Source organism: Salmo trutta, chromosome 21 (genome assembly GCF_901001165.1).
Source record: "Salmo trutta chromosome 21, fSalTru1.1, whole genome shotgun sequence".
Classification (NCBI taxonomy): Eukaryota; Metazoa; Chordata; class Actinopteri; order Salmoniformes; family Salmonidae; genus Salmo; species Salmo trutta.
In genome coordinates, this window is record NC_042977.1 from 19,051,540 (window position 1) to 19,079,190 (window position 27,651).

At 43.7% G+C, this 27,651-nt stretch overlaps 1 protein-coding gene across 1 annotated transcript; it reads left to right on the top strand.

Annotated features, from left to right (window-relative positions):
* The first annotated feature begins 371 nt into the window (after positions 1-371).
* Positions 372-26,273, top strand: LOC115156863 (IgGFc-binding protein). The gene is made up of 23 exons (XM_029704643.1): positions 372-561; positions 861-901; positions 1,213-1,460; positions 1,959-2,514; positions 2,651-2,847; positions 2,940-3,320; positions 3,802-4,103; positions 4,308-4,573; positions 4,882-4,935; positions 5,035-5,172; positions 5,426-5,688; positions 5,783-5,867; positions 5,983-6,057; positions 6,141-6,278; positions 6,623-6,882; positions 11,236-11,320; positions 11,413-11,727; positions 12,554-12,762; positions 12,884-13,040; positions 13,276-13,697; positions 24,760-24,889; positions 25,323-25,484; positions 25,927-26,273. Exons 1-22 carry the CDS (start codon positions 485-487, stop codon positions 25,439-25,441), a joined length of 4,518 nt encoding a protein of 1,505 aa, XP_029560503.1. The 5' UTR covers positions 372-484; the 3' UTR covers positions 25,442-25,484; positions 25,927-26,273.
* The last annotated feature ends 1,378 nt before the right edge of the window (positions 26,274-27,651 follow it).

Genomic DNA, 27,651 nt, shown 5'->3' on the forward strand with positions numbered 1-27,651 from the left:
TTTTTGTTGTTATTCTGTCTCTCACAGTTCATATAAACCTACCATTAAAATTGTAGACTGATCATTTCTTTGTAAGTGGGCAAACGTACAAAATCAGCAGGGGATCAAATACTTTTTTCCCCACTGTAGCTCCTAAGAAGTGAAAAACAGTCTGGTTTCCTCATAATAAAACTGCTTCGTTGATCAGCTATTTTTAATTAATTACTGGGTGCTGACACCCTTTACAGTAACTATGTCTTAATCAATGTTGTCAACTCGATGTCTTTTTGACGCCATACACTTGACCCCTCCCTTTCCTGTTTGCCCCTCCCCCTTTCTCTGCCCACTGCTCTGGGCCACCAGGACCCTTATAAAAGTCTGCACGCTTTCCCCTCCCTAGTCAGAATCAGAGTGAGACTCCAGTACTCCCCACTCTCTCTATATAGTGAGTGTAAAGAGTATTTTATCTTAGCCTCCATAAGGGAACACAGCTAGAAGAACACCCATGCTAGGAGGCACCTTCATTGGGTTGCTGGCTACAGCAGCCCTCCTCTCTCTGATACAGGACGGGACTTACGGAAGGTGAGTCTCACTGTCATACTGTTGGTCTATTGTTTAGTATCTAACATACTCTTAGTTACTCTCTCTCTATGGCTGTGTCTTACTCTTGCAATTATATGATTTACTGTCTTAATTATTATCATGTCAACATTAGTATAAATAATTAAAATGCTGAACTTTAGTTTGCAACTTGATGTCGGATGCGCCATGACAGAGATTACGATGTCGATATGTTGATGTGTAGGCTAACAATAAAGTGTTTTACTTTGATATCAGTTTCTCTCCCACTGTTTTGATTTGATCCTAATGTCTTCCTTCAGTGTTGGGGGTGACAGATCATCAGTTACAATGAGAGATGCAGGTATGAAACAGTATCAAATACAAATAATGCTAAGCATTGTTTTCCTTTTTCTTTTCTCAAACAACTCAATGATTGCTGAAGGAGAAGTGGGATTTGTCAGTAGAACTAGCAAATTATTCATCAGTCTGACTTATAGGCTACACCTTTGTCTGGTTTTTGTTAAGTCCAGTGTCATTCACACCCCCAATTGCTACATTAACTTTGGACAAAAACTCACCTTTATTAAAGACCTAAACACAGAATAGGTTTTTAAAAAATGACTACTTTAATTGACTATTCTCTCTCTTGTTCTCTCTCTCGCTCTCTCTCAGGGACCTGCACTGTCCACAGCGACTTCCACTACAGCACCTTTGACTGGGCCAACTTCCGCTTCGTTGTCCCCTGTACCTACGTCCTGGCCCAGCTGTGCTCGTCCTCTGAGATCCCCCTGTCCCACTTCAGTGTGGAGGTGAAGAATGAGCAGCGAGGGAACTCCTCTGTATCTCCTGTTCTGCAGGTCAATGTGGAGGTGGAGAACCTCAGGGTCTCCCTGCACAAGAGACAGAACCACCGGGTCATGGTGAGTACAATATAGGTTATTATTATGAAGTTTATTCACCATACAATGGGTTATTATGGTTTATTGGTTCTAATCACTTTCACATATGATTGAGGCCTTTCACATTCCAACTGACCACCTTGATGTTAGGTAATGTATCTAAACCCAGGAAAATGTGCTATTTGTAATTGAGTCATTGTAAATTCACTGCATAATTGTGCTGAACTTAGTTACTCACTGGGTCTAAAAGTTCATATACTGTATATGCCATGAACTGATAAACTGAAAAAGTTTTTACTACAGTACAACAAAGTTCAGAGTTGGTTATGCAATGATGTACAAGAATATGAAACCTTATCAGATTTTTGAAAGTTATATGGGACATAAGAGGGTTAGTATTTTGTCCTCTATTCCAAAGTATCGAACACATTGATCCAGTAAATATTTACTACATGCTACGGTAAGAACAGCAAAGAAAGATCAGTCTTTCAAGTAAATCAATCTTTATCATGTTTTCAGGTCAATGGCATTTGGAAGAAACTCCCACTGAGCCTCAACGGTGGCACCATCAACATCCGAGGCAATGCGGCTTCCGTCGTCCTGGAGACTAACTTCAACCTTTTTGTATCCTACGATGACTCCTGTGCCGTCCATATCACCGTCCCCGCCTCGTATTCCGGTAAAGTCTGCGGCATGTGCGGGAACTTCAACCACCTGAGAGACGATGATTACCACACGGCTGACGGTTCTGAGGCATCAACCGCTGCCACGTTCGGCCAGAGCTGGCAGAGCCAGAAGGCCTGTCAGTCGACCGTTGTCCCCCATGAGTGTCCCCCTATGGAGGAGGCAGAGTACGCTAGCGAGCCCTACTGTGGGTCCCTGGTCTCTAGGCACGGGCCCTTCGCAGAATGCCAGTCTGTCCTGGGAGCCGAGAGCTACTTCCGGAGCTGTGTGGCGGGGATGTGTGGAGCGGGTGGTGGCCTGGAGGTGCTGTGTGAGGCCCTGCAGTCCTATGCTGATATGTGCCTCAAGGCCGGGGGGCCCGTACCTGCCTGGAGGAACTCGACTATGTGTCGTAAGTTGTTTTATGGTTTCCTCTTTTGATTACTAACCTTCCTGCTGTAATTAACTATTGAAGTTGGAAACAACATGATGATGGTGATTGCCTTCTAGACATTTTACTAAATTCTGTCCTTTCCCTCCCTCTCCAGCCCTGGAGTGTGGAGTGAACAGCCATTACAACGTCTGTGCCGAGGGCTGCCCTGAGGCCTGCTCCATCATGGACGCCCAAGGGGCGTGTGGAAGCTGTGAGGAAAGGTGTGAGTGCAACCCCGGCTTCAAGCTCAGTGGGGGGAGGTGTGTCTCTGCAGAGGACTGTGGCTGCTGGATGAATGGAGTGCACTATGAGGTAAGGAATAGATTTAGGTTGATAGCAAAATATCAACACAGACAGACATTAAGAAAATCACACACACATCTCTTTACTTCACCCTTTTCCAGAAAGGAGCGACGTTCATGGACGGTGAGTGTGATCGTGTGTGCCAGTGTATGGGCGGGGGCAGACTCGAGTGTTCTGCTTCCTCCTGCGCGGACGGCGAGGTGTGCAAGGTCAAAGAGGGCGTCAAGGGTTGCTTCCCATCCAGCCCGGCCATCTGCCGGGTCTACGGAGACCCCCACTACATCACCTTTGACGGCAAGGCATACACCTTCCAGGGGGGCTGCAGCTACACCCTGGCCAAGACGTGCGGCGGACACACACCCATCCAGTTCTCAGTGACGGGCCAGAACTGGAACCCGGGGAGCGAGAGCAGTGCTAAGCTGGCCGCAGTGGTTCTGGAGACCAAGGGTTTGCATTTGAAGATAGATAACTACAGCGCGACTGTAAGAATGAAAACTACGACATTTTGAAATAATCTTTCTTTACTTGTGCAGAGACTTTTTCCTATTTTGCCAGTTTTGCCTTTTGCCTTCAGAACCTTCACTAATCAGCTCTGGGTGTGCTGTAGATTCCTCCTATTATTTACTTGTTACATTAACATGCATTGCTGACCCACTGGACCTTGCCCTCCTATTAACCCCCTCCCCACTTCCCTGTATTGCTTTGGTACAACAGTTCAAAGGAACTATGTAGAGAATTAGAGAATCTATTAGAGAATCTAACTATGTCTATCCCTTATATGTTTTTATTTGTATTTGCAATGGTTCAGTGTACTTTAGTTTCTACAATTTGTCCAATGAGACAGTGGAGACACTCTATTCCACACAAAAATTATATTTAATTCAGTTCAGTTCTACTTTCATCTATTTTACTTGGCTCCACTCTACCTTACTCTGCCCTACCCTTCTCTACTCTCCACTGCAGGTGAACCATATTTGGCAGAGTCTTCCTATTGCAGTAAACGGCCCATATGGCGAGGTGAAGCTGTACAAGAAGAAGCAGTACACTGTCATGGAGACGACCTTTGGCCTCCAGATGCTGCTGGACGATCATCACCGGCTCTTCCTGCAGCTGGACGAGCGCTACAAGGGTGAGATGTGCGGCCTCTGTGGTACCTACTCCGACGACCAGGGGGATGACTTCCTGACCCCAAACGGCACCAAACCCGAGACCAATGAGGTCACGTTCGCCAACAGCTGGAGAGTGAAGAGTCCGGAGGATGATCGGTGAGTGGGTTGGATGTTTTGAACCATAACGGTAACATACTGTACAGTACATTATGTTACTGTTGTGTTTGTAGTGGATGAGTGTATCCAGCCGTCAACTGAAAAATGCAGAACTGTCATTGTATCATCAACACTAATCTTTGAATATATCAATAAATCCAATACATAACACCATTGATCTCCTCTCCTTCCCCTCTTCTCTAGCTGTGTTGCTTCCCCACCTGCGCCCCAACCATGTGACTCCCATTTGGACAACCAGGGCTTCCAGGAGTGTTCCAAGCTGCTGCGTGACACTTTCAAGCCCTGCCACCCATTTGTCCACCCCACGCCCTACATAGACAGCTGTATGTCTGACCACTGTGCCTCCGGCGGGGACATGCATGTGACATGCTACTCCCTGAAGTCCTACGTGACCGCCTGTCAGGTGGCCAGTGTTACCTTGCCCCCCTGGTGTAATGACACCGCCTGTGGTGAGTGTGGTATGGTATGATTGTTTTCGTAATGATGATGATGCTGCTGCTGAACACCGTACTATGATTGTATGGCGGTTGGCTCACCCCATCCATCATCATACACTTTGGTTTTTGCTGTAGTCTTCAACTTGGATCCTTCATTCCTTCCTCCATTCTTCTTTTCCTTCCACTCTTGCATCCCTTATTCCTGCCCTCTTTTTCCTCCCCTCCTCCCTCCTTCTCTTACTTTCCCCTTCCTACCATCCACCTGAGGCTTGTCCAATGTGTTCCTGTGAAAATCCCTGCTGTCTGTCTTATAATTGCAGATAGCCTACCTGGCCCTCCCACAAAACCACCAGTTACTACCCCTGACAATGAATGTAAGAACGTTGACCACATGATTTTCCAATGGCAGCATTTCCATTCCTTTGATACCAGCTGGTTCATTTAGTGACTGAGTTTTCTATGGCATCCTACAGTTTGTCCTCTAGACTGCAACTTTGACAACAGCGAGTGTGGGTGGGAGCAAATTGTTCAGGACAGTTTTGATTGGAGAAGACAGAGAGGCCCAACCCCGTCTGACCTCACAGGGCCAACCCAGGACCATACCACAGGAGGTGAGAGGTTACGAGGTCACATGGTTGTGCCCCCCAAAAAAATCTGAAATTACAAATGTGCGTCATCCACTGTTTCTGAGATTTCAATGAATGAGACAATACATGGTTGTAGCCTATCAACTTGTACAGACAGTGATATATAAATACCTATCTACATAGTGGACACCATAGACATCATAGAGGCTAGCCATTTCAGAGCTAATATGCTGGGAGTCGTGATGTTAAAGAGTGTCTGTGTATGTTTGTTGATCAGGTGGCTCCTACATGTACATTGAGGGCAATGGTGTGTACTACGGAGACTCTGCCCGTATGATAAGCCCTAAGTGCCAAAAAGGGGCAACAAAATACTGCCTGCGCTTCTGGTACCACATGTACGGACAGGCCAAGGCCATGATTCTCAATGTCTACCAGCTTGACGAGCACAACAAACACAGGAAACTATGGTCCAAAGCCAATAACCAGGGCTCCACATGGTATCTTGCAAAAGTGGATATCAATACCGATGGGTCATTCCAGGTAGGAGAAGGTGTCAGAGGTTTTTAGAGGGTTAAATAGTGTGAAATGATTGTGGTATTACACGTTTTCCCAACACAAAATGGCTCTGTTTCAGATCATCATGGAGGGAATCCGAGGCTCTGACCCTCAGTCTGACGTGGCATTTGACGACGTCTCCATCCACTATGGATCATGTTCAGGTGAACTTTGTAACTGTTATAGGGACGCATGCTACTGTATTTCTAAACACTGGATGTCAGATGAGGAAACATTTACCCTTTATGACCAATGCCATTCCTCTGCTTCCTCTGGTAGGTTCCTCAACAGGTGTTGTTGGTGGACCTTCAGTTCCTCCCCCAGTTGAAGAAGGATCATTTACCCCACACCCAGGTATATTACATCTATAGACTCATTTTCTTATGGAAACAAACTCATATTGACTTTTACAAATGTTTCCCATGTTCCCTGCTCAGTCTGCAACTTCGATTGCACTTTCGAGGAGGACCTCTGCAGTTTTACCCAGCTGATGACAGATTCTTTTGATTGGACAAGGCACAGTGGCTCCACCCCCACTGCGATGACTGGGCCATCAGCTGACCACACTAAAGGAGGTAGGTGTTCTTAGGACTTTTACCCCAAACTGAACAACAGAATATGGTAATTGTTGTCATTGTTGGACATCGTAATGCCTTGTCTGAATGGTTGAAAAACTCTCATGCTCAAACAACAAACCTGAAAGTCAAAATTGGATTGAAGGACTTACCCTGTACTGTTCTTTCTGCTCCATTAACTTCAATGGCTGTATTACAAGACCTACATCCTTACATAAACAATCTGACCTGTCCCATTGCTGTGTGAACTCCAGAAAGAACCCCTAATAAAACCTACTGCTATCTAAAGGAATTGAATCTGTGACCCTAGCTCTAATTTTATCTAATCTACTCTTGCCTATAAGATATCGGTCACTACTTGTACATCGAAGCCAACAATGTGTCTAACGGAGACACGGCTCGCCTCCTCAGCTCTGAGTGTTCTGACCCCGGTCTTCAGTGTCTGCAGTTCTGGTACCACATGTCCGGTTCAGCGAAAACCATGGGCCTGCACGTCTACATACTCCAGGATCGCAGTGCCGACAGGGTATGGTGGAAGAGGAACAACCAGGGAGACTGCTGGAAACTAGCCCAGGTGGATCTCAGGACCACTGGACCTTTCCAGGTGAGTGAGTTATGTGATGTTGGTCTTGGTTTAGCCTCTGACCTTCCCTCTGGAGGTTAGAACAATTAAAGGTCCAATGCAGCCATTTTTATATCAATATTAAATAATTTCTGGGTAACAATGAAGTACCTTACTGTAACAGATTTCCATTAATATTGGCAAAATAGCTTTTTAGGAAGAAAATATGCCTCAAGCTAGAATTTTGCTAGGACTGACTGGGAGTGGTCTGAGTGGAGAGGGGAAAACTGAAAACTCGCTGTTATTGGCAGAGAGGTTTGGAACTCTCTTTGTTATTGGTCCCACGTCATCAGAGCGTGACGCATGCTGAACGCGGAACAAGAGAGAGCTCGGTTTGTTGTTTTGAAAGTTTCAGAAAAAGTGTTTCCTTAAAAAAGAAAAGCCTTCCTGTTTAATTTGGATCCCTTGCTGGGACCGCTACTATCTGTCCCAGGATACTGCCAAACCCTAAATTCTGAAGAGCTGATGGTTGGTGAAGCAGCTGGCATAGCTGCTAGCTATCAAGCTAGCCAGGTTCCCTTGACAGTTTGAACAAAGCCTGCAAAGTGGTTAGCCCTTGTGAATTGGACCGCGGATTGTCCTGGGCTTGTGGCTGTTTAAATCTCTGCTATTTATTGCTGTTTCCATCGGCCTTGCGAGCTGTGCTGGATGGAATTGCATGGAGTATCAGCGTTAGCCTACGTTGCTACTATCATGCTGCCAAAAGATAAAGAAGATTTGAGTAATGGAAAGGACAGTGTTTTGCTGTCACAGCTGCATGATCTTTCAAATCAACAAAAATATGTCTACAAGCAATTGTAACAGGAAAATAGCTTCAGGAGCTTTGCCCAATTACTGGTGGACTCAATTAACAAATGAATGGGCCAAGACCTTCAGAACAGTTTTCAGTTTTCCCAGGGAGAGGTGGATGTCCTGAAAGAGACTTGCAGAAAAATGACAATCAACTGTAAGTCCACGCAAATGACTGGGAAAACAGACTATCAGGAGGGACAATCCAGGAAGAAACATTGTTGTGGATGGCATACCAGAGTCTCCACATGAGACCTTGACAAAGTCTGAGGAGAAAGAGAGTACAAATATAGGATCGTAGGACAAGATGGCTGTTCTGGAGAGAGCCAAGAACTTGAAAGGAACCAACTTCTTCCTCAATGAGAACGTCTCTGAAGTTGTGCGCCAGAGGCGCAAATAACTTATCCCAGCTAAGAAAGCTGCCAAAAAGCTTGGGGGCATTGCTTAAATCCACTTTGACAAGCTCATTGTACAACCTCCCTCCCAAAGACCTGAGAGGAGTGAGAGAGCTAAGCTTCCGATTCAGTAGCTTCAGCCCAACATCACATACACATACACCAACGGACACTCACAAGAGCCTGATTGACTGACTCTATTAGCCAACAATGTTTAAAAATATATATATTATTTATTATCTCTGATAAGCTACCCAGGAAAGTTCTAAGCATAACCCATATTAATATACAGTATGTAGCTTTAGCAATAAGGTCATGAAATCAATAACATGCTAACATTGGATAACATTCATATACAAGCCATAATTATTTTGATACAGCAGTAGCAATACAAGGATATCACATATACAGAAAAGACAGTAATGCCGATGTGGGAGATGTTGCTGTGTATGTTCAAAGCCATATTTCTGTAAAGCTTATGAGGATCTCATGTCAAATGTTGTTGAAGTGTCGTGGTTGCAGGTTCACCCGCCTCATCTAAAGCCTCTTCATTTGGGGTGCTGCTAAAGACCACCAAGTGCTAACAGTCAGAATTTGGATAATATCTGTGTAATACTTGATAGTGTGTGTGTGTGATGTTAATAGAGAGGTCTATTTTCTTGGTGACCGGAACATTGACTGGTTAGCAACTAGCTGTCCTCTCAAGAGTAAGCTTTTAACTGTGACTAATGTCTGTAATATGACCCAGGTTATCACTCAACCAATTAGAGTGCATACCAGTAGTGTGGGATCTGTGACATCCACTGGTATTGATCATATCTTCACTAATACTACAGAGCTTTGCTCTAAATAAATATCAGTTCCCATTGGTTGTAGTGAACATAATATTGTGGCAATAACAAGAATAGCCTAAGTGCCACAGGTTGGTCCTGAGGTAATTCATAAGAGATCATACAAAATGTTTTCTCAGGACTCTTTTGTTGAAGATGTACAAAATATATGTTTGTCTGATGTGTGTGAGGAAGTGAATGCAGATGCAGCACTGGAAGTATTTGTAAAATAATGAATGCCAATTGTTGACAAGCATGCACCTGTTACGAAATGTACTGTGAAAACTGTTAAGAGCACCCTGGATTGATGATGAATTGAAAAAGGGCACGCTACAAAGAAATTATGCAAAAGAGGTGGTCAATTTGGTCAACTTAGTGTGGGAGAGGTGGGAAAACTATTATTATCGATCAATAATGATAAGACACCAGGAATAGACAACCTTGATAGGAAACTATTGAGAATAGTAGCAGACTGTATTGCCACACCTATTTGCTATATCTTTAACCTAAGCCATAAGGAGTGTGTGTGTGCACAGGTGTAGAAGGAAGCTAAAGTAATTCCTCTCCCTAAAAATAGTAAAGCACCCATTACTTGCTTTAACAGCCGCCCATCCAGTTTGCTGCCTGTTCTAGTAAACTGATGAAAAGAATTGTGTTTGACCAAATAAATTGGTTAAAATAAATGGATAATAAGATGATAGTTGGAACTGTATTGTTAGATTTGAGTGCACCCTTTAATCTTATTGATCATAAATACTTTTTGAAAAAACTAACTTGCAATGGTTTTACATCACCTGCCATCACATGGTTGGAGAGTTATTTATCCAATAGAAACCAGAGAGTGTTCTTCAATGAAATCCTCTCTAACATCAGATAGGTACAGTGTGGTGTCCCTCAGAGCAGTTGCCTTGGGCCGTTAATCTTCTCTATTTTTACAAATGATTTGGCACTAGTCTTACACAATGCTAGAATGACTATGTATGTGGACGATTCCACACTCTACATGTCAGCACCCAAAGCCAGTGAGTTCACTGAAATTCAAATAAGGAGTTACAGTCAGTATCAGAATGGGTGATTAATAATAAACTGGTCTTAAACTAAAGGCAATGTATTTGGTTCAAAACATTCTCTATTACCTAAACCTCAACTGGAGTTGTGCATAAATGGTGTGACCATTGAGCAAGTTGAGGAAGATAAACTCTTAGTTATAACATTGGATGGTCAATTATCATGGTCAAGTCATATTGAAAAAGATGTTGTGAAGATGGGGAGGGCTATGTCTGTTATAAAAATATGTTCTGTGTTTTATACACAAAAACATCAACAACATGCATGCCAGTCTATCCTGGTTGAGTGTTGATGAGAGATTAACTGCTTCTCTTCCAGTTTTTATGAGAAATATTACTGTGATAAAAATTCCAGATTGTCTGGATAATCAAATAACATACAGCTCAGACACCCATACACACCCCACAAGACATGCCACCAGGGGGTCTCTTCACAGTCCCCAAGTCGAAAACAAATTCACGGCAATGCACAGTATTATACAGAGCCATGATCACATGGAACTCCCATCTACAATTACGCAAGCAAACAGCAAAATTACCTTCACGAAATGGATAAAACATCTGATGGCACAATAGGGACTGTGAAATGACACATACACATGCACCCATAGACACACTATCACACTAACACAATGAATCTACACACATTATTCTTTTGTAGTATTGTTTGTATATTGTATTTTATATTTGTGTGACTGTTCTTGTCTACAGTGTTTTGTTACTTGTCGTGTTTTATGTTTTTGTGTGGACCCCAGGAAGAATAGCTGCTGCTTCGGCAAAAGCTAATGGGGAGCCGAATAAACCAAATAATATTTTCCAATTTACCGCATGGTGATGTCAATGTGGAAAGCCGAAACTCCTGCCCATGCAAACCTGCTGATTAGAAGGTCCTATGTAGATTGTATTTTCAACCAGCAACTATCAGGAAATTACACTGATCAAATTCTTTCACTTTTTTTACAGTATTAATTTCATCATCTGTTGTGCAATATGATACAAAATACAGGCGAGACACAATGTTGACTTCACTGGGCCTTTAAGCAGCAAGGTGAATAGGGTAGACTGGAATGTGAGGTGTGGATATTCCTCACCGCACCATTAAGCCTGTGTTGTAATCTTAAAATGGCAGACGAGTTCGGACTCGGACATGTGTACCATTATTCATCCAGAAAGGTCCCTTTGACTAAATGTGCTTACTGTACCTTTTTGCTATATATCCGCTGTTATAAATGTTTCTCCCTACTTTGATCTCAGATCATCTTCGAGGGCCGAAGAGGCACCACTGATCAATCTGACGTGGCTATAGATGATGTTTCGCTGCATCGTGGACAGTGTGAAGGTAAGGGCCACTCCCTCCACAGTCCATATTGGTGAACAACACAACCACATTTGTGGTAATTGTTATAATGTTGATTTTCTTTTAACTCCTAGATCTGATTAAGCCAACAACACCAACCGAGAAACCTTTTCCAGCAGACAAGTCTACCATTGCACCAACACCAGCTCCAATTACCATGAGACCAGTAACACTAAGACCAACAACTGCTGCACCAGCTCCAACCAACTCAACCATGACATCTAAACCCTCAACTACTGCTAGGCCACAACCAACAACAATTATGAGACCAGAAACACCAGCACCACCCACAACTGAAATACCAAGTCCACCAAGACCGACAACTGAAAGACCACAACCCCCAAGACCGACAACTGCAAGACCACAACCGCCCACCACAGCGAGACCAAGTAAGTCTTTACGTACCCTTGATAACACAAAGTTACAATCTTCATTCATTACAGACCCCTCCTCTAACACAAATGTTATACAATCGGTATTTTACAAATGGAAAGACACTAAGTACAAAGAAAATGTAATCTGTACTTATCCTTGCAGTCCGTGTTCTACATATTCTATACACTCAACCTTATATTTGAAGAGTTTTATTCCAAAACCCTATGTATCCATTTTCAGAAATATTTGTAAATTAGCTTTTATTGTTAAAAACAGATGATGAAAGAGATTGGTGTGTTTTTTAACTATCTAATCATGGCATGTATTTGTTTCAAATCTATCATTTGGTTTAATTTCAGAGAGACAAATAATACATATCCGCCTCTCTCTCAGAGAATACGTAGTACTGCTAGGTTTTACACAGTGAAATGTAACAAATGACTACATGTTTTTAAATGAAATGTACAAATGATACATTTGTGACATCGATATTTCATGTTTTTAAAAAAATATTTAAAACAGTAATATAGCAGATGCTCTTACCCAGAGTGAATTACAGTAAATACATTAATCTTAAGATAGCTAGGTGAGACAACCACATGTCAGTCAAATATACAGGATACGAACATTCCATTCCAGCTAAGCAAATGGATATATAGCATTTTGCCCCAATTTTTTGTGTTCATTTTCAAACACATCTAAAACCTATGAATGAAAAATCTGAGAACAATAATATTTTACAGACATGAATTTACCTATAATAAGCAATCATTTCTGGTAACGAATTGGTGGATATTGCGTTATTAGAAATAAACTCTTAATTTGCTATTTTCTCTCTAGCACCATCATGCCCAAACAACAGCCACTTCACCCCCTGCATTTCCGACTGCCAGCCCACCTGTAAGCACCTCCACGGCCCACCCGACTGCCACTCTGATGAGCACTGTGTACAGGGCTGTGTGTGTGACAATGGCTTTGTGCTCAAACAGAGGGTGTGTGTACCCATCCAGCAGTGTGGCTGTGTGGACAGCAACGGCAACAGCCATCGCGTAAGTAACCTAACACACAATGAGAACTGCTTTAGATGTATGTTTGGTGTAGACCCAGTGCCCATAGTTACGTGTGTGAAATCTGCAGTGTAATGACTTTAAAGATGGACTTTCATTTCAGTTTAAAGAGAGCTGGTACACTGATCACTGCCATCAGAAGTGTGAATGTGTTGAAGATGATGGTGTGGGGGAGATTGACTGCGATGATGAATATGAGTGTGATGGGGATGCCATCTGTCTTCAGAATGAAGCCGGACTGTATTTCTGCAAGTCAACAGGTAGGCCACATTTCTCAGAAACTTGACTCTCTTAAGAACTGTCTCCCATACAGTCAACAGACATTGAATTGCATTCAATGCCAGTCCCTTACATTCCTCTGTCAAGGCCTAAAGTTCTCCTGTGTTCTAAAACAATGTTCAAGACCAAATCCAGAACAGTTAAGTCTCATAGACCTTCACTGTTTTATATCATAATTCTTATGGTATTAATCTTATTTTTATTTTTGCGTTCAAGGCTTCAGTGAGTGCTCTATCAATGGAGACTCAGAGTACAGAACCTTTAACAACATGAAGCATGACTTTGAGGGAACAAACTCTTATGTTCTGGTCCAGAACACAGACCTGTCCAAGAACCAACCAGACATCTACATCGAGGCCATCAATGCGATCGTCAACCAGGATGGTGGTGACAGTAGCCAAGGTGACAGTAGCCAAGGTGATAGTAGCCAAGGTGACAGTAGTGATGTTGACAGCAGTGATGAGGATGACAAGCATAAAGACAGCATGAGAATGGAAAACAGTGAAGACAAGGATGATCACAGCGATGAGGACAGTGATGAAGATAAAAAAGAGAACAACAACCGTCTGCGACTCAGAGGGCTGAAGATCAGAGTCTACAACCACATGGTGGAGTTCAGGAAGAACAGGAAACTTGTTGTAAGTATTTAGGACTTATACGTTATTTAATATGGCAATTATAAGGCAATTCCTAACTTCTACAGTTGAAGTCGGAAGTTTACATACACCTTAGCCAACTACATTTAAACTCAGTTTTTCACAATTCCTGACATTTAATCCAAGTAAACATTCCCTGTCTTAGGTCAGTTAGGATCACCACTTTATTTTAAGAATGTGAAATGTCAGAATAATAGTAGAGAGAATTATTTATTTCAGCTTTTATTTATTTCATCACATTCCCAGTGGGTCTGTCAGGAGTGTGTGCAACTGGTTAACTTTTTAAGGTATAGGGGGCAGTATTTTCATTTTCGGATGAAAAGCGTGCCCAGAGTAAACCGCCTAATACTCGGGCCAAGAGTCAAATATTTGCATATTATTAGTAGATTTGGATAGAAAACAATGCAGTGTCTAAAACTGTTTGAATGATGTCTGTGAGTATAACAGAACTCATATGGCAGGCAAAAACCTGAGAAAAATCCAACCAGGAAGTGGGAAATCTGAGAATTGTAGTTCTTCTTTTGAATCCCTATCGAAACTACAGTGTCTGTGGGGTCACATTGCACTTCCTAAGGCTTCCATTGGCTGTCAACAGCCTTTAGAAACTTGTTTCCTCCTTCTCCCGTTACTGGGCAGAGAATAGTAGCTCAGTCAATGAGTGGACTGCCTATGGACAAAGGGCTTGGGTATGCGCGAGCCCGCCGTTCCTTCTTTTTCTCCTGGAATGAATACGCTATTGTCCGGTTGGAATATTATCGACGTTTTATCTTAAAAAGACCCTAAGGATTGATTGTAAACAACGTTTGACATGTTTCTACGACCGGTAATGGAACATTTTGACTTTTCGTGTCCTGATTTACGCTCGCGCGTTATGCCTTTAGATAGTGATCTGAACGCACGAACAAAACGGAGGTATTTGGACATAAATATGGAGTATTTAGAACAAAACGAAAATTTCTTGTGGAAGTAGGAGTCCTCGGAGTGCATTCTGATGAAGATCAGCAAAGGTAAGAGAATATTTACAATACTAATTCAGAGTTTTGTTGATGCCAGAATTTGACGGGTAGCTGTATAGCTTGCTTCGATGGCTGAGCTATGTACTCAGAATATTGAACAATGTGCTTTCTCCGTAAAGTTATTTTGAAATCTGACAAAGCGGTTGCGTCAAGGAGTAGGGTATCTATAATTCTTTCAATAACTGTTGTAAATTGTATCAACGTTTATGATGAGTATTTTTGTAAATTGATGTGCACATTCACCGGGGGTTTTGGTGGGAATACATTTTCTGAACATCACGCGCCAATGTAAAATGCTGTTTTTGGATATAGATATGAACTTTATCGAGCAAAACATACATGTATTGTATAACATGAAGTCCTATGAGTGCCATCTGATGAAGATCATCAAAGGTTAGTGAATATTTTAGCTGTGTTTTGGTTTTTGTGATGCATGTCCTTGCTTGGAAAATGGCTGTGTGGTTTTTCATGTGAAGTTTATGTCCTAACATAATCTAATTTTAGGCTTTCGCCGTAAAGCCTTTTTGAAATCGGACAATGTGGTTAGATTAACGAGAGTCTTATCTTTAAAATGGTGTAAAATAGTTGATTGTTTGAGAAAATGAAATTATGAGATTTTTGCTGTTTTGTATTTCGCGCCATGCTATTTCACTGGCGGTTGAATAGTGTGTCCCGTAGGTGGGACGGTAGCGTCCCACGTAGCCCTGAGAAGTTAATTGAAGTCAGGTGCAGGAGAGCAGAGATGAGTGAACAGGCACACTTTATTTGGCAGAAGGAAAACAGTCAGAAGCAACTGTGTAACGACACAAAGGCAAAAGCAAATAGCGCACTCGTCACACAAATAATGTACAGCATACAACACCACTGGTTCCAAACAAGACCCGGCAAAAAAACAGCATGAAGCGTCACACATGACACGTAATGAACAATTACACACAGAGACATGGGGGGAAAAGAGGATAATATACACTTAGAGTGATGAGGGGATGTAAAACAGGTGTGCGGAAAAACAAGACAAAACAAAGGGAAAATGAAAGGTGGAGCGGTGATGGCTAGAAGACCGGTGACGTCGGCCTCCGAGCGCCGCCCGAACAAGGAGAGGAGCCGACTTCGGCGGAAGTCGTGACAGTACCCCCTCCCTGACGTGCGGCTCCAGCAGCGCGCCGACACCGGCCTCAGGGACGACCCGGAGGGCGAGGCGCAGGGCGATCCGGCCGGAGACGGTGGAACTCCCGCAGCATTGAAGGGTCCAACACGTCCTCCACCGGAACCCAGCACCTCTCCTCCGGACCGTACCCCTCCCACTCCACGAGGTACTGAAGGCCCCTTGCCCAACGCCTCGAATCCAGTATGGAGTGAACGGAGTATGCCGGGGCCCCCTCGATGTCCAGAGGGGGTGGAGGAACCTCCCACACCTCAGACTCCTGAGGAGAGACACATAGAACGAGGGGTTAATACGGTAATCAGGGGAAAGCTGTAACCTGTCACTAACCTCGTTCACTCTCCTCAGGACTTTAAATGGCTCCATAAACCAGCTTCCGGCAGGGCAGGTGGAGGGGCAGGTGGAGGGTCGAGAGCCAGACCGGGTCCTTCACTGCGGTGACGGTCTGCGCTGGTTTTCTGGAGCGAGTTCTGAGCCATCTCGGCCCAGGGCACGAACGCCGCCCACTCCCCCGGCCGGTCCTGGCAATAAGACCGCAGAAACCTGCCCACATCCCGGTTCACTCTCTACACCTGCCCATTAGTCTTGGGATGAAATCCCGAGGTAAGGCTGATCGAGACCCCCAGACGTTCCATGAATGCCTTCCAGACCCTCGAAGTGAACTGGGGACCTCGATCAGACACTATATCCTCAGGTACCCCGTAGTGCCGGAAGACATGCGTAAATAAGGCCTCCGCAGTCTGTAGGGCTGTAGGGAGACCGGGCAGAGGGAGGAGACGGCAGGACTTGGAGAACCGATCCACAACGACCAGGTTCATGGTGTTTCCCTGTGAGGGGGGAAACACCGACAGGTGCGACCAAGGCCATTGAACGGGTAAGGGGTCGTTGAACGGGTAAGGGGTGTAGCTTCCCTCTGAGCAGGTGCCTAGGAGCCTTACACTGGGTGCACACCGAGCAGGAGGAGACATAAACCCTCACGTCCTTGGCCAAGGTAGGCCACCAGTACTTCCACTCAAACAGCGCACCATCTGACCGATCCCAAGATGACTAGAGGACGGTGATGTGTGGGCCCAGTAGATAAACCGGTCACGGACAGCAGATGGAACGTACAGACGCCCAGCGGGACACTGGAGGGGAGCGGGCTCTGCACGTAACGCCTGCTCAATGTCCACGTCCAGCTCCCACATTACCGGCGCTACCAGGCAGGAGGCCGGGAGTATGGGAGTATGATCCATGGGCTGATCCTCTGTGTCATACAGCTGGGACAGTGCGTCTGCCTTCACGTTTTGGGAACCTGGTCTGTAGGACCAGGGTGAAAACAAAACGGGTAAAAAACATTGCCCACCTTGCCTGATGAAGATTCAGTCTCCTCGCTGCCCGGATGTACTCCAGGTTTCGGTGGTCAGTCCAGATGAGAAAAGGGTGTTTAGCCCCCTCAAGCCAATGTCTCCACGCCTTCAAAGCCTTGACCACAGCCAACAGCTCCCGGTCCCTCACATCATAGTTTTGCTCCGCCAGGCTGAGCTTCCTCAAGAAGAAGGCACAGAGGTGGAGCTTCGGTGGTGTGCCCAAGCGCTGAGAAAGCACGGCTCCTATCCCAGCCTCGGACGTGTCCACCTCCACTATGAATGCCAAAGAGGGATCCGGATGGGCCAGCACAGGAGCCGAGGTAAACAGAGCTCTTAGGTGACCAAAAGCCCTGTCCGCCTCAGCTGACCACCGCAAACTTACCGGTCCCCCCTTCAGCAGTGAGGTAATGGGAGCCGCTACCTGACCAAAACCCCGGATAAACCTCCAGTAGTAATTAGAAACCGCTGCACCTCCTTTACCGTGGTGGGAGTCGGCCAATTGCGCACGGCTGAAATGCGGTCACTCTCCATCTCCCCCCTTGAGGTGGAAATGCAGTACACTAGGAAGGAGACGGACTGTTGGAAGAACAGGCATTTCTCAGCCTTGACGTACAGGTCATGCTGCAACAGACGACCAAGCACCCTGCGCACCAAGGACACATGCTCGGCGCGTGTAGCGGAGTATATCAGAATGTCTTCAATATACACCACTACACCCTGCCCGTGCAGGTCCCTGAAAATCTCGTCTACAAAGGCTTGGAAGACTGATGGAGCATTCATCAACCCGTACGGCATGACGAGGTACTCATAATGGCCTGCGGTAGTACTGAAAGCCGTCTTCCACTCATCTCCCTCCCGGATAGTCTTCACTCGTCTCCCTCCTGGATATGCACCAGGTTGTAAGCGCTCCTGAGATCTAGTTTGGTGAAGAAGCGCACCTTGTACATTGACTAAATCACTGTGGCTATGAGAGGTAGCGGGTAACTGTACCTCACAGTGATCTGGTTTAGACCTCGATAGCCAATACACGGGCGCAGACCTCCTTCCTTCTTCACAAAAAATAAACTCGAGGAGGCGGGTGAAGTGGAGGACCGAATGTATCCCTGACAATCCCCCCGTCGATGGGGGGGTAATTGAATCGCCTTCTTTTTGGAGAAGGTGAGAGCCAAATCGGCATATTCAGGGGCATGCGCACGGTGGAGACCTGGTCTGGACTTTCCACCGTAGTAGCACCAACGGAAACCCCTAAACACCTCCCCGAGCACTCCCGCGACCACCCCGTGAGAACCCTCTGTTGCCATGAAATGGTGGGGTCATGATGAGCTAACCAGGGAAGGCCAAGTCCCATGGGAAATGCAGGAGAGTTAATGAGGAAGAGACTGATTCTCTCCTCGTGACCCCCCTGTGTCACCATGCCCAGGGGAGTGGTGGCCTCCCTAATCAACCCGGACCCTAATGGTCAACTGTCCGAAGCGTGAACTGGGAAAGGCCTAACCCCTGGAACAATAGGGATCCCTAAACTATGGGTGAATGCTCTGTCAATAAAATTCCCAGCCGCGCCTGAATCGATGAGCATCTTATGCTGGGAATGTGGGGAAAACTCAGGAAATTTTACATGCACAAACAGGTGTACAACAGAGGGCTCTGGATGGGAGTGGTGCAGGCTCACCTGGGGTGGCGCCAGAGTGCCCTGCCTGCTGCCTCGACCGCCAGAGGTTCCAACCCGGCACTGACCGACAGTGTGACCTCTGCGGCCACAGATGGTGCATGTGAAGGTCCCTCCTCTGGCCTCCCTGAGCGCAGCACCTCCCAGCTCCATAGGCACTGGAGCGGTGGTGCTGGGAGAGGGAACCGACTGAGCCCTTTCTGGACGTCCGCGGGTGACCAGCAGGTTATCCAACCGAATGGACAGGTCCACCAGCTGGTCGAAGGTGAGAGTGGTATCCCTGCAGGCCAACTCCCGACGGACATCCTCGCGGTAGTGGTCGATAGGGCCCTGTCGTTCCATCCCACTCCAGCGGCCAGGGTCCGAAATTCCAGGGTGAACTCCTGGGCTCTCCTCATCCCCTGCCACAGGTGGAAGAAGCCTTCACTTGAACTTCTCGAAGTGGTCCAACGCCGCATCTCCTTCTCCCCACACGGTGATAGCCCACTCCAGAGCTATCCCCGAGAGGCACGAGACAAGGGTGGACACCCACTCCCTTCCCGAGGGAGCCTGGTAAACGGTGGCCAGGTATAGGTCCAGCTGTAGTAGAAAACCCTGGCAGCGTGCCGCCGTCCCGTCATATTCCCTGGGAAGGGCGAGACGCATCCCACTGGTACCGGGTACAGGAGGGACAAGTAGTGGTAACCCCTGTTGTGCTGGTGGAGGTGCTGGAGGGACTCTGTCTCTCCCAGCGGTCCATGGTCTGGACGTGCTCTCTGACGTGCTCCTCGACCCCTACAACCGGGGTACCTGCTCCTGCTGACTCCATGGTAGGTGGGTAATTCAATCAGGAGTGTGCGCAACTGGTTAACTTCTCTAGGGTATGTGGGACGGTAGCGTCCCACCTCGCCAACAGCCAGTGAAATAGCAGAGCGCCAAATTCAAAACAACAAAAATCTCCAATTTCGAATTTCTCACACATACAAGTATTATACACCATTTTAAAGATAATCTTCTCGTTAATCCAACCACACTGTCCGATTTCAAAAAGGCTTTACGGCAAAAGCATAGCATTAGATTATGTTAGGACAGCACCTAGACAAGAAAAACCACACAGCCATTTTCCAAGCAAGGAGAGGCGTCACAAAATCCAGAAATACAGCTAAAATTAATCACTAACCTTTGATGATCTTCATCAGAAGTCATAGGACTTCATGTTACACAATACATGTATGTTTTGCTCGATAAAGTTCATATTTATATCCAAAAACCCCATTTTACATTGCCACGTTATGTTCAGAAATGTTTTGCATCCCAAAACTTCAGGTGAATGAGCACATCAATTTACAGAAATACTCATCATAAACGTTGATAAAATATACAACTGTTATTCAAAGAATTAAAGATACACTTCTCCTTAATGCAACCGCTGTGTCAGATTTCAAAAAAGCTTTACAGCGAAAGCAAACTTTGCAATAATTTGAGTACAGCGCTCAGTCACAAAACCAAACCGGCCATTTTGTGGAGTCAACAAAACTCAGAAATAGCATTATAAATATTCACTTACCTTTAATGATCTTCATCGGAATGCACTCCCGGGAATCCCAGTTCCATAATAAATGTTCATTTGTTTTGATAATGTCCATATTTATATCCAAATTCCTCCTTTTTGTTTGTGCGTTCAGTCGAGTAACCCAAATGCACTGTGCTCGCACAGTAAATTCAGACGAAAAGTCAAAAAAGTAATATTACAGTTCGTAGAAACATGTCAAACAATGTATATGTTTTTATCTTAAATCTTCAATAATATTCCAACCGGACAATTCCTTTGTCTTCAAAAAGGAAAATGAACATTGGATAGGGAATCACTTGAAAAACTACAAACCTCAGATTTCCACACTTCCTGGTTGGATTTTTTCTCAGGTTTTTGCCTGCCATATGAGTTCTGTTATACTCACAGACGACATCATTTAAACTGTTTTAGAAACGTCAGAGTGTTTTCTATCCAAATCTACAAATAATATGCATATCCTACCTTCTGGGCCTGAGTAGCAGGCAGTTTACTACAGGCACGCTTTTCATCCGGACGTCAAAATACTGCCCCCAACCCAAGAGAGGTTAACTGAAGTCAGGTGCAGGAGAGCAGAGATGAGTGAACAGGCACACTTTATTTGGCAGAAGGAAAACAGTCAGACGCAACTGCGTAACAACACTCTCGCCAAAGGCAAAAGCGAATAGCGCACTCGTCACACAAATAATGTACAGCATACAATACCACGGGTTCCAAACAAGACCCGGCAAAAAAACAGCATGAAGAGTCACACATGACACGTAACGAACAATTACACACACAGATAAGGGGGGAACAGAGGATAATATACACGTAGAGTGATGAGGGGATGTAAAACAGGTGTGCGGAAAAACAAGACAAAACAAATGGAAAATGAAAGGTGGAACGGCGATGGCTAGAAGACCGGTGACGTCGACCGCCGAGTGTCGCCTGAACAAGGAAAGGAGCCGACTTCGGCGGGAGTTGTGACAGGGTCAGAAGTTTGCATACACTGAATTAGTATTTGGTAGCATTGCCTTTAACTTGTTTAACTTGGGTCAAACGTTATGGGTAGCCTTCCACAAGCTTCCCACAATAAGTTGGGTGAATTTTGGCCCATTCCTCCTGACAGAGCTGGTGTAACTGGGTCAGGTTTGTAGGCCTCCTTGCTCGCACACGCTTTTTCAGTTCTGCCCACAAATTGTCTATAGGATTGAGGTCAGGGCTTTGTGATGGCCCCGTGCTTCACGGTTGGAATGGTGTTCTTCGGCTTGCAAGCCTCCCCCTTTTTCCTCCAAACATAACGATGGTCATTATGGCCAAACAGTTCTATTTTTGTTTCATCAGACCGGACATTTATCCAAAAAGTACGATCTTTGTCCCCATGTGCAGTTGCAAAGCGTAGTCTGGCTATTTTGTTGCAGTTTTGGAGCAGTGGCTTCTTCCTTGCTGAGCGGCATTTCATGTGATGTCGATATAGGACTCGTTTTACTGTGGATATAGATACTTTTGTACCTGTTTCCTCCAGCATCTTCACACTGTTGTTCTGGGATTGATTTTCACTTTTCGCAGCAAAGTACGTTCATCTCTAGGAGACAGAACGTGTCTCCTTCCTGAGTGGTATGACAGCTGTGTGGTCCCATGGTGGTTATACTTGCGTACTACTGTTTGTACAGATGAACGTGGTACCTTCAAGCATTTGGAAATGGCTCCCAAGGATGAACCAGACTTGTGGTTTTAGCTGATTTCTTTTGACTTTCCCATGATGTCAAGCAAAGAGGCACTAAGTTTGAAAGTAGGCCTTGAAATGCATCCACAGGTACACTCCCAATTGACTCTAAAGCCATGACATCCTTTTCTAGAATTTTCCAAGCTGTTTAAAGGTACAGTCAACTTATGCATGTAAACTTCTGACCCACTGGAATTGTGATACAGTGAAATAATCTGTCTGTAAATAATTGTTGGAAAAATTACTTGTGTCATGCACAAAGTAGATGTCCTGACCAACTTGCCAAAACTATAGTTTGTTAACAAGACATTTTTGGAGTGGTTGAAAAATTAGTTTTAATGACTCCAACTTCTGACTTCAACTGTATCTTTACGCATTATTTATAATGTGCTTTCGGATTTGTTACCCCATGTCTTATTGTAACCTGTAGTCAAAGGTTTGCCACTTTGCTGGCAGAACTGAACACGTCTCTGAAACATGATCTCTGCCTAGGTGTTATATTTGTTACAGGATGGAATTACCTAGTTTCCTTTTTGGCACCCGTATTCTTCAGTTTATGTGTGTGTGTCTGTGTGTCTGTATCTCACCCTGACCCTCATAACCACTGGCTAGGTGCGATAAGATAAACGGTTCATGACAGGGTTGTAGTACACTCTAAACTTCAGAGGAATGCAGAACTAGCCATATATCATTTTTTCACTTCTTCCCTATTCCTCTCCTGACCTTAAAACACACTCGCTAGGCTTACTGACATAAATACGTTGGTTGCCTTTAAAGGTCGACTTTGAGCAAAAATATCTGATCAATGCACCATCATACTAGGTAATTTAATAGATGAAAAAAGAAGATGAATAAGATATTTGGCTTCAGAAGTGCCATTTCTTACCGATATCCACAGCTTTCGTCCAAAAACAATTTGTGTGAATTACTGGCCAGCAAACCAACATTGGTTCTCTAACGGTTCCCAGAACATTCATTAGGTTGCTGCAAATGTTCTCATAACACAAAAACAGTCCAATCGTAGTGATCATTATACAATGTTTGTATAAAACATTCACTTGATGTTGCAAGAACATTCCTAGAACATAAAAACAGACTTATTTTATTCTTATAACATTAACGGAATGTCCTATGCAACCTAACTTAAACATTGTATGAATGTCATCACAACTGAGCATATTTTGTGTTTTGGGAACCTATCGCTTGTAATGTACCCACAGTGTTTCCACAACCTAATTACATGTTCTGGAAACCTTGAAAGAACAGATGAAATGTGTTCTGGGAACGTTCTTGTAACATCAGGTTAATGTTTTTTGCACTCTAAAAGAAACATTGTAGAATCATCCGCACAACTGGACAGTTTTGTGTTTTGGGAGCATATCTTTTGTGATGTTTCCACCAGACGGTTCCCACAACCTAATGAAACATTCTGGGAACCATTAAATAACATACAAAATGTGTTCTGGGAATGGTCTTGTAACATCAGGTGAATGTTTTAGCATCCTAAAATAAACACTGTAGAATCATCCGTATAACTGGACAGTTTTTGTGTTTTGGGAACATCTCTTTTGTGGTGTCCCCACAATGTTCCCACCAGACTGTTCCCCCAACCTAATGTAACATTCTGGGAACATTTAAAGAACAGATTTAACTTGTTATAGGAACGTTTTTGCAACATCAACCAAATGTTATAAACAAACACGCAAACGTTCAGGGAATGGTCTGTGGTGGTTGTTACAGATATTGTGCACAACATTTTAGTGAATGTTAGGAGAACATTCCAAGGAAATTTCATCTAAAACATTTTTGATAAATAAATGTATTTTATCAAAAACATTCTCTGAATGTTTTTGGGATTTTATCATCCTAATGTTAGATAAAACCCTAACTATAACTTAATGGCAATCTTAGCTAATGTTCTGTGAATGTTCCCAGCTAGCTAGCCTCTGCATAGTCCCCAACAACCGGATACTCCAGTTTGCAGGGGAAATGGAAAGAGATCCTGTGACGTGACTTCCGCTTTTGGACGTTAACAAGGCAACACTCCATCTTAACTTCTCCACATTTACCAGATTGGTTGAACCGTGTAGAACAGAACCTCCCCCCAACAGTTGTTTTCTTCTTGTCACGACCAGTATGTAGGGGATCTAGTTTCAGACGTTTCTTTTACATCTGCTATGTTAGGTTACTCGCTAACTAAAGTAGCTAACTTAGCTAACAAACTAGTTACGTCGGTCGCGGTCTGCATGAACAGAATGACATATCAATGAACCACTAAACGCACACCCCATTTCTGTTTGAGAAATCATAGCAATATTCCTACAGTGAAATAATTGTTTTCCCAAGAAATATGTGTGTGTTTACTAGACTGCTAGCACATTTTGACTTGTTACCACTGGGTCAGTAACAGTCTTTCAAGTCTTTCAACAGATCAATAATTAACTATGAGCCCAATTATTTGTTTCCTCATTGGTTGCTGCCCTCTGTTGACAGATAAGCAAAATTACATTGAACATATGATCTCTTGCTCCTTCCTTCCTTCCTTCCTTCCTTCCTTTCTGTCCCTCTCTCTCTCCGTCTCTCCCTCTCTCTAGCTGGACGGTAGGAGCACGCATGCCCCTGTCTCCCCAGCAGGGGGTCTGAAGATTCTGGAGAGCTCCTCTCGTATCTACCTGAAGACAGACTTTGGCCTCTCCGTGGAGTTTGATGGACACAGCAGAGCAGGTAACACCACTGTTACATCACAGCCAAAGGAGAGTTTAAATCATTGGTATCTCACCAGTCTCTCTGATAACAGGACAGTAAGATAGCTCTACAGACAGTGTTTACTGCCCAGTGTTATCTGTGGACAGATAATATTATCATAATAGTATAATTAACATTTTCACCTTTTATCATATCTTACAGAAATATGGTAACAAGGCCACATACTGTATCAATCCTAACACATATGTGTATGATGTGCCATAAAATGTCATGTGTATGATGTGCTATAGATGTGTGATGTATGCTTTATGATATACAGTAAACTGCTTTATGATATACAGTAAACTGCTTTATGATATACAGTAAACTGCTTTATGATATAAAGTAAACTGTTACAGAACATAGACGTACTGACTGAATGAACTCACTTCCATGTCTTTATTTTGCATAGTAATCATCTTACCCCACACCTACAAGAGGAGATTGGGAGGCCTGTGTGGCAACTTTGACGGCAAGAAGAAGAATTACATGATGAAGCCGAACGGTAACCAGGCCAATATCGTCAAATAATTTGGAGAGAGCTGAAGAGTGACGGACTGAGCATAACATGGAGGTACGGAGTCACAGAGAGTACTAGCTACCACTACCACATTAATGTCTGCAATATCGTGTGTACAGAGTGTACAGTATGACATCCATATTAGGAACTCCCTCAGTTGTCACTTTTGTCAAATCTCAACTTTTAACTATCTCTTAACCAAGCAGATACAGTATATTTGACTTTTATTTAACTAGGCAAGTCAGTTAAGAACAAATTCTTATTTACAATGACAGCCTAGGAACAGTGGGTTAACTGCCTTCTTCTTGGGGCAAAACAACATATTTTGACCTTGTCAGCTCAGGGATTCAATCTAACAACATTTCGGTTACTGGCCCAACACTCTAACCATTAGGCTACCTGCCGCCCCAGGGGAATATTTTTTATAGTAATCAAATGTTATATCTTTAAAGAGCACCAACACCAAAACTGACTCATTCTTCTTTTATGTTTTCAGAGGATCATCTCCCCTTCGTAACTTTGCCTATGGCCAGTGACCTGGCCTCAATGCATCAAGACCATTGAAAGTGTATTTTTTTTCTTCTCATAGACAGACACATTCCTTCCTACAATGGACACATCCCTTCCTACAATGCACACAGTGCATTTGAAAGCACTTTGGTTTAAAAAAAGGGGGTTTTGTAGACTATGGATCAATAAAGTATTCTACTTCTTCCATATGACTGTTGGTTTAAATCCTGTTGTTTCTGCAGCTTATGACCCACCTGTGTGCCTTACAGTCGTAGGTTATTTACACAGTTTTCCTAGTGTAACAATCAATGTACACACATGACACTTCCCACTACAGTTCAGACCCCAGTCCTACCTACCTGAAGGTTATGGAAAATGTGCTCATTTAGTATTTCTACAATAGGTGGAGAAAGCCTCCACTTCTATGTCAAAGATAATAAAACAAAAACACTATAGTAAATAGTACAGTAATGTCAGCAAAAACGCTACAGTAAATACTACACTCCACAAAAACACTACAGTAAATAATACTGTATACTACAATCTGCAAAAACACTACATGAATTACTATAGTATATACTACAGTTTTATTTTACTACAGTATTTATACTATAGTTAACTGTGCATACTGCAGTATATTACAGTAAACACTACAGTGAATACTATACCATAGTATAATACAAATTTTTTTTCATGAGGGTTATACTTGTATATTACTGCGAACGTGTAATATTTATTCGAAGGACCACATTCCCTTAGCTTTAGATTGATGTCCAATACCTCAGTGACTGTAATGTACAATATTATGATAATAGAAAACGATGCAAATCAATGATGTTTAAACGTTTAAGCTTATGTTTTTCCCACTGAATGTATGTTTTATTTCTTGAATTATTGATCTATGCTTGATATTCATTTTATGAGATCTTAGTGTGAATAATAAATTATTATTCACACTGCACCGATTCTATATGTGTTGAAAACAATAGGGCAAGGGCAATTTTAATAAGGGGTAAAAAAAAAAGTGCTTAGGGGGCATCGTTGTAAAACTCAAGTGATTTGACCTAGACCCCTGGTTATAGTGTATTATTTATCATCTCAATCAGTCTGGTCATGTGTGTCTCCATTGGTCTAGTCCAGTGGCGGTCAATGCCATTTAAGATGAGGGAGTACGATTATCTTTTTTTCATGAGCATGGCATTATTTCTATCACAGCATATTGGATGTCTGTCATTCATATTCCATTCATTCAGTTCAATGCAACATCGATAGGTTTAGGCTACGAAATGATACTTTAATTTTCCCTATACCCATAATGAGGTTGCTACAACCTAGCTTATGAATGAAAGTTTACAACGTAGGTGCACACGTCGAGAGAAAATGTTTGTGACAGATAGTGGCACATAGGCAGACAGTGACACATTCAGTACTACCTTGCACACACTTGCCTGCATCTAGCTGATCTAGGATGTAATCATTAGTACAACAGTTGCAAACGAGAGTTTCTATTGGACAAATTCAGGTATGTTTATCACGGTTTTGTTCAGTTTGCTTCAGCGGAATAAATACACCCCTGATCATGCACAGTTCACTTTCATAGCAGCCACATTGCATCAATCAAATGTATTTATAAAGCCCTTTTTACATCAGCCGATGTCACAAAGTGCTGTACAGAAACCCAGCCTAAAATCCCAAACAGCAAGCAATGCAA

Excerpts from the sequence above, each read along its gene's own strand:
- LOC115156863 (XM_029704643.1), top strand. The coding sequence starts at position 485 with ATGCTAGGAGGCACCTTCATTGGGTTGCTGGCTACAGCAGCCCTCCTC. Across the intron at positions 562-860 it reads CAGGACGGGACTTACGGAAG|TGTTGGGGGTGACAGATCAT; the intron begins GTGAGTCTCACT and ends GTCTTCCTTCAG. Across the intron at positions 902-1,212 it reads AGTTACAATGAGAGATGCAG|GGACCTGCACTGTCCACAGC; the intron begins GTATGAAACAGT and ends GCTCTCTCTCAG.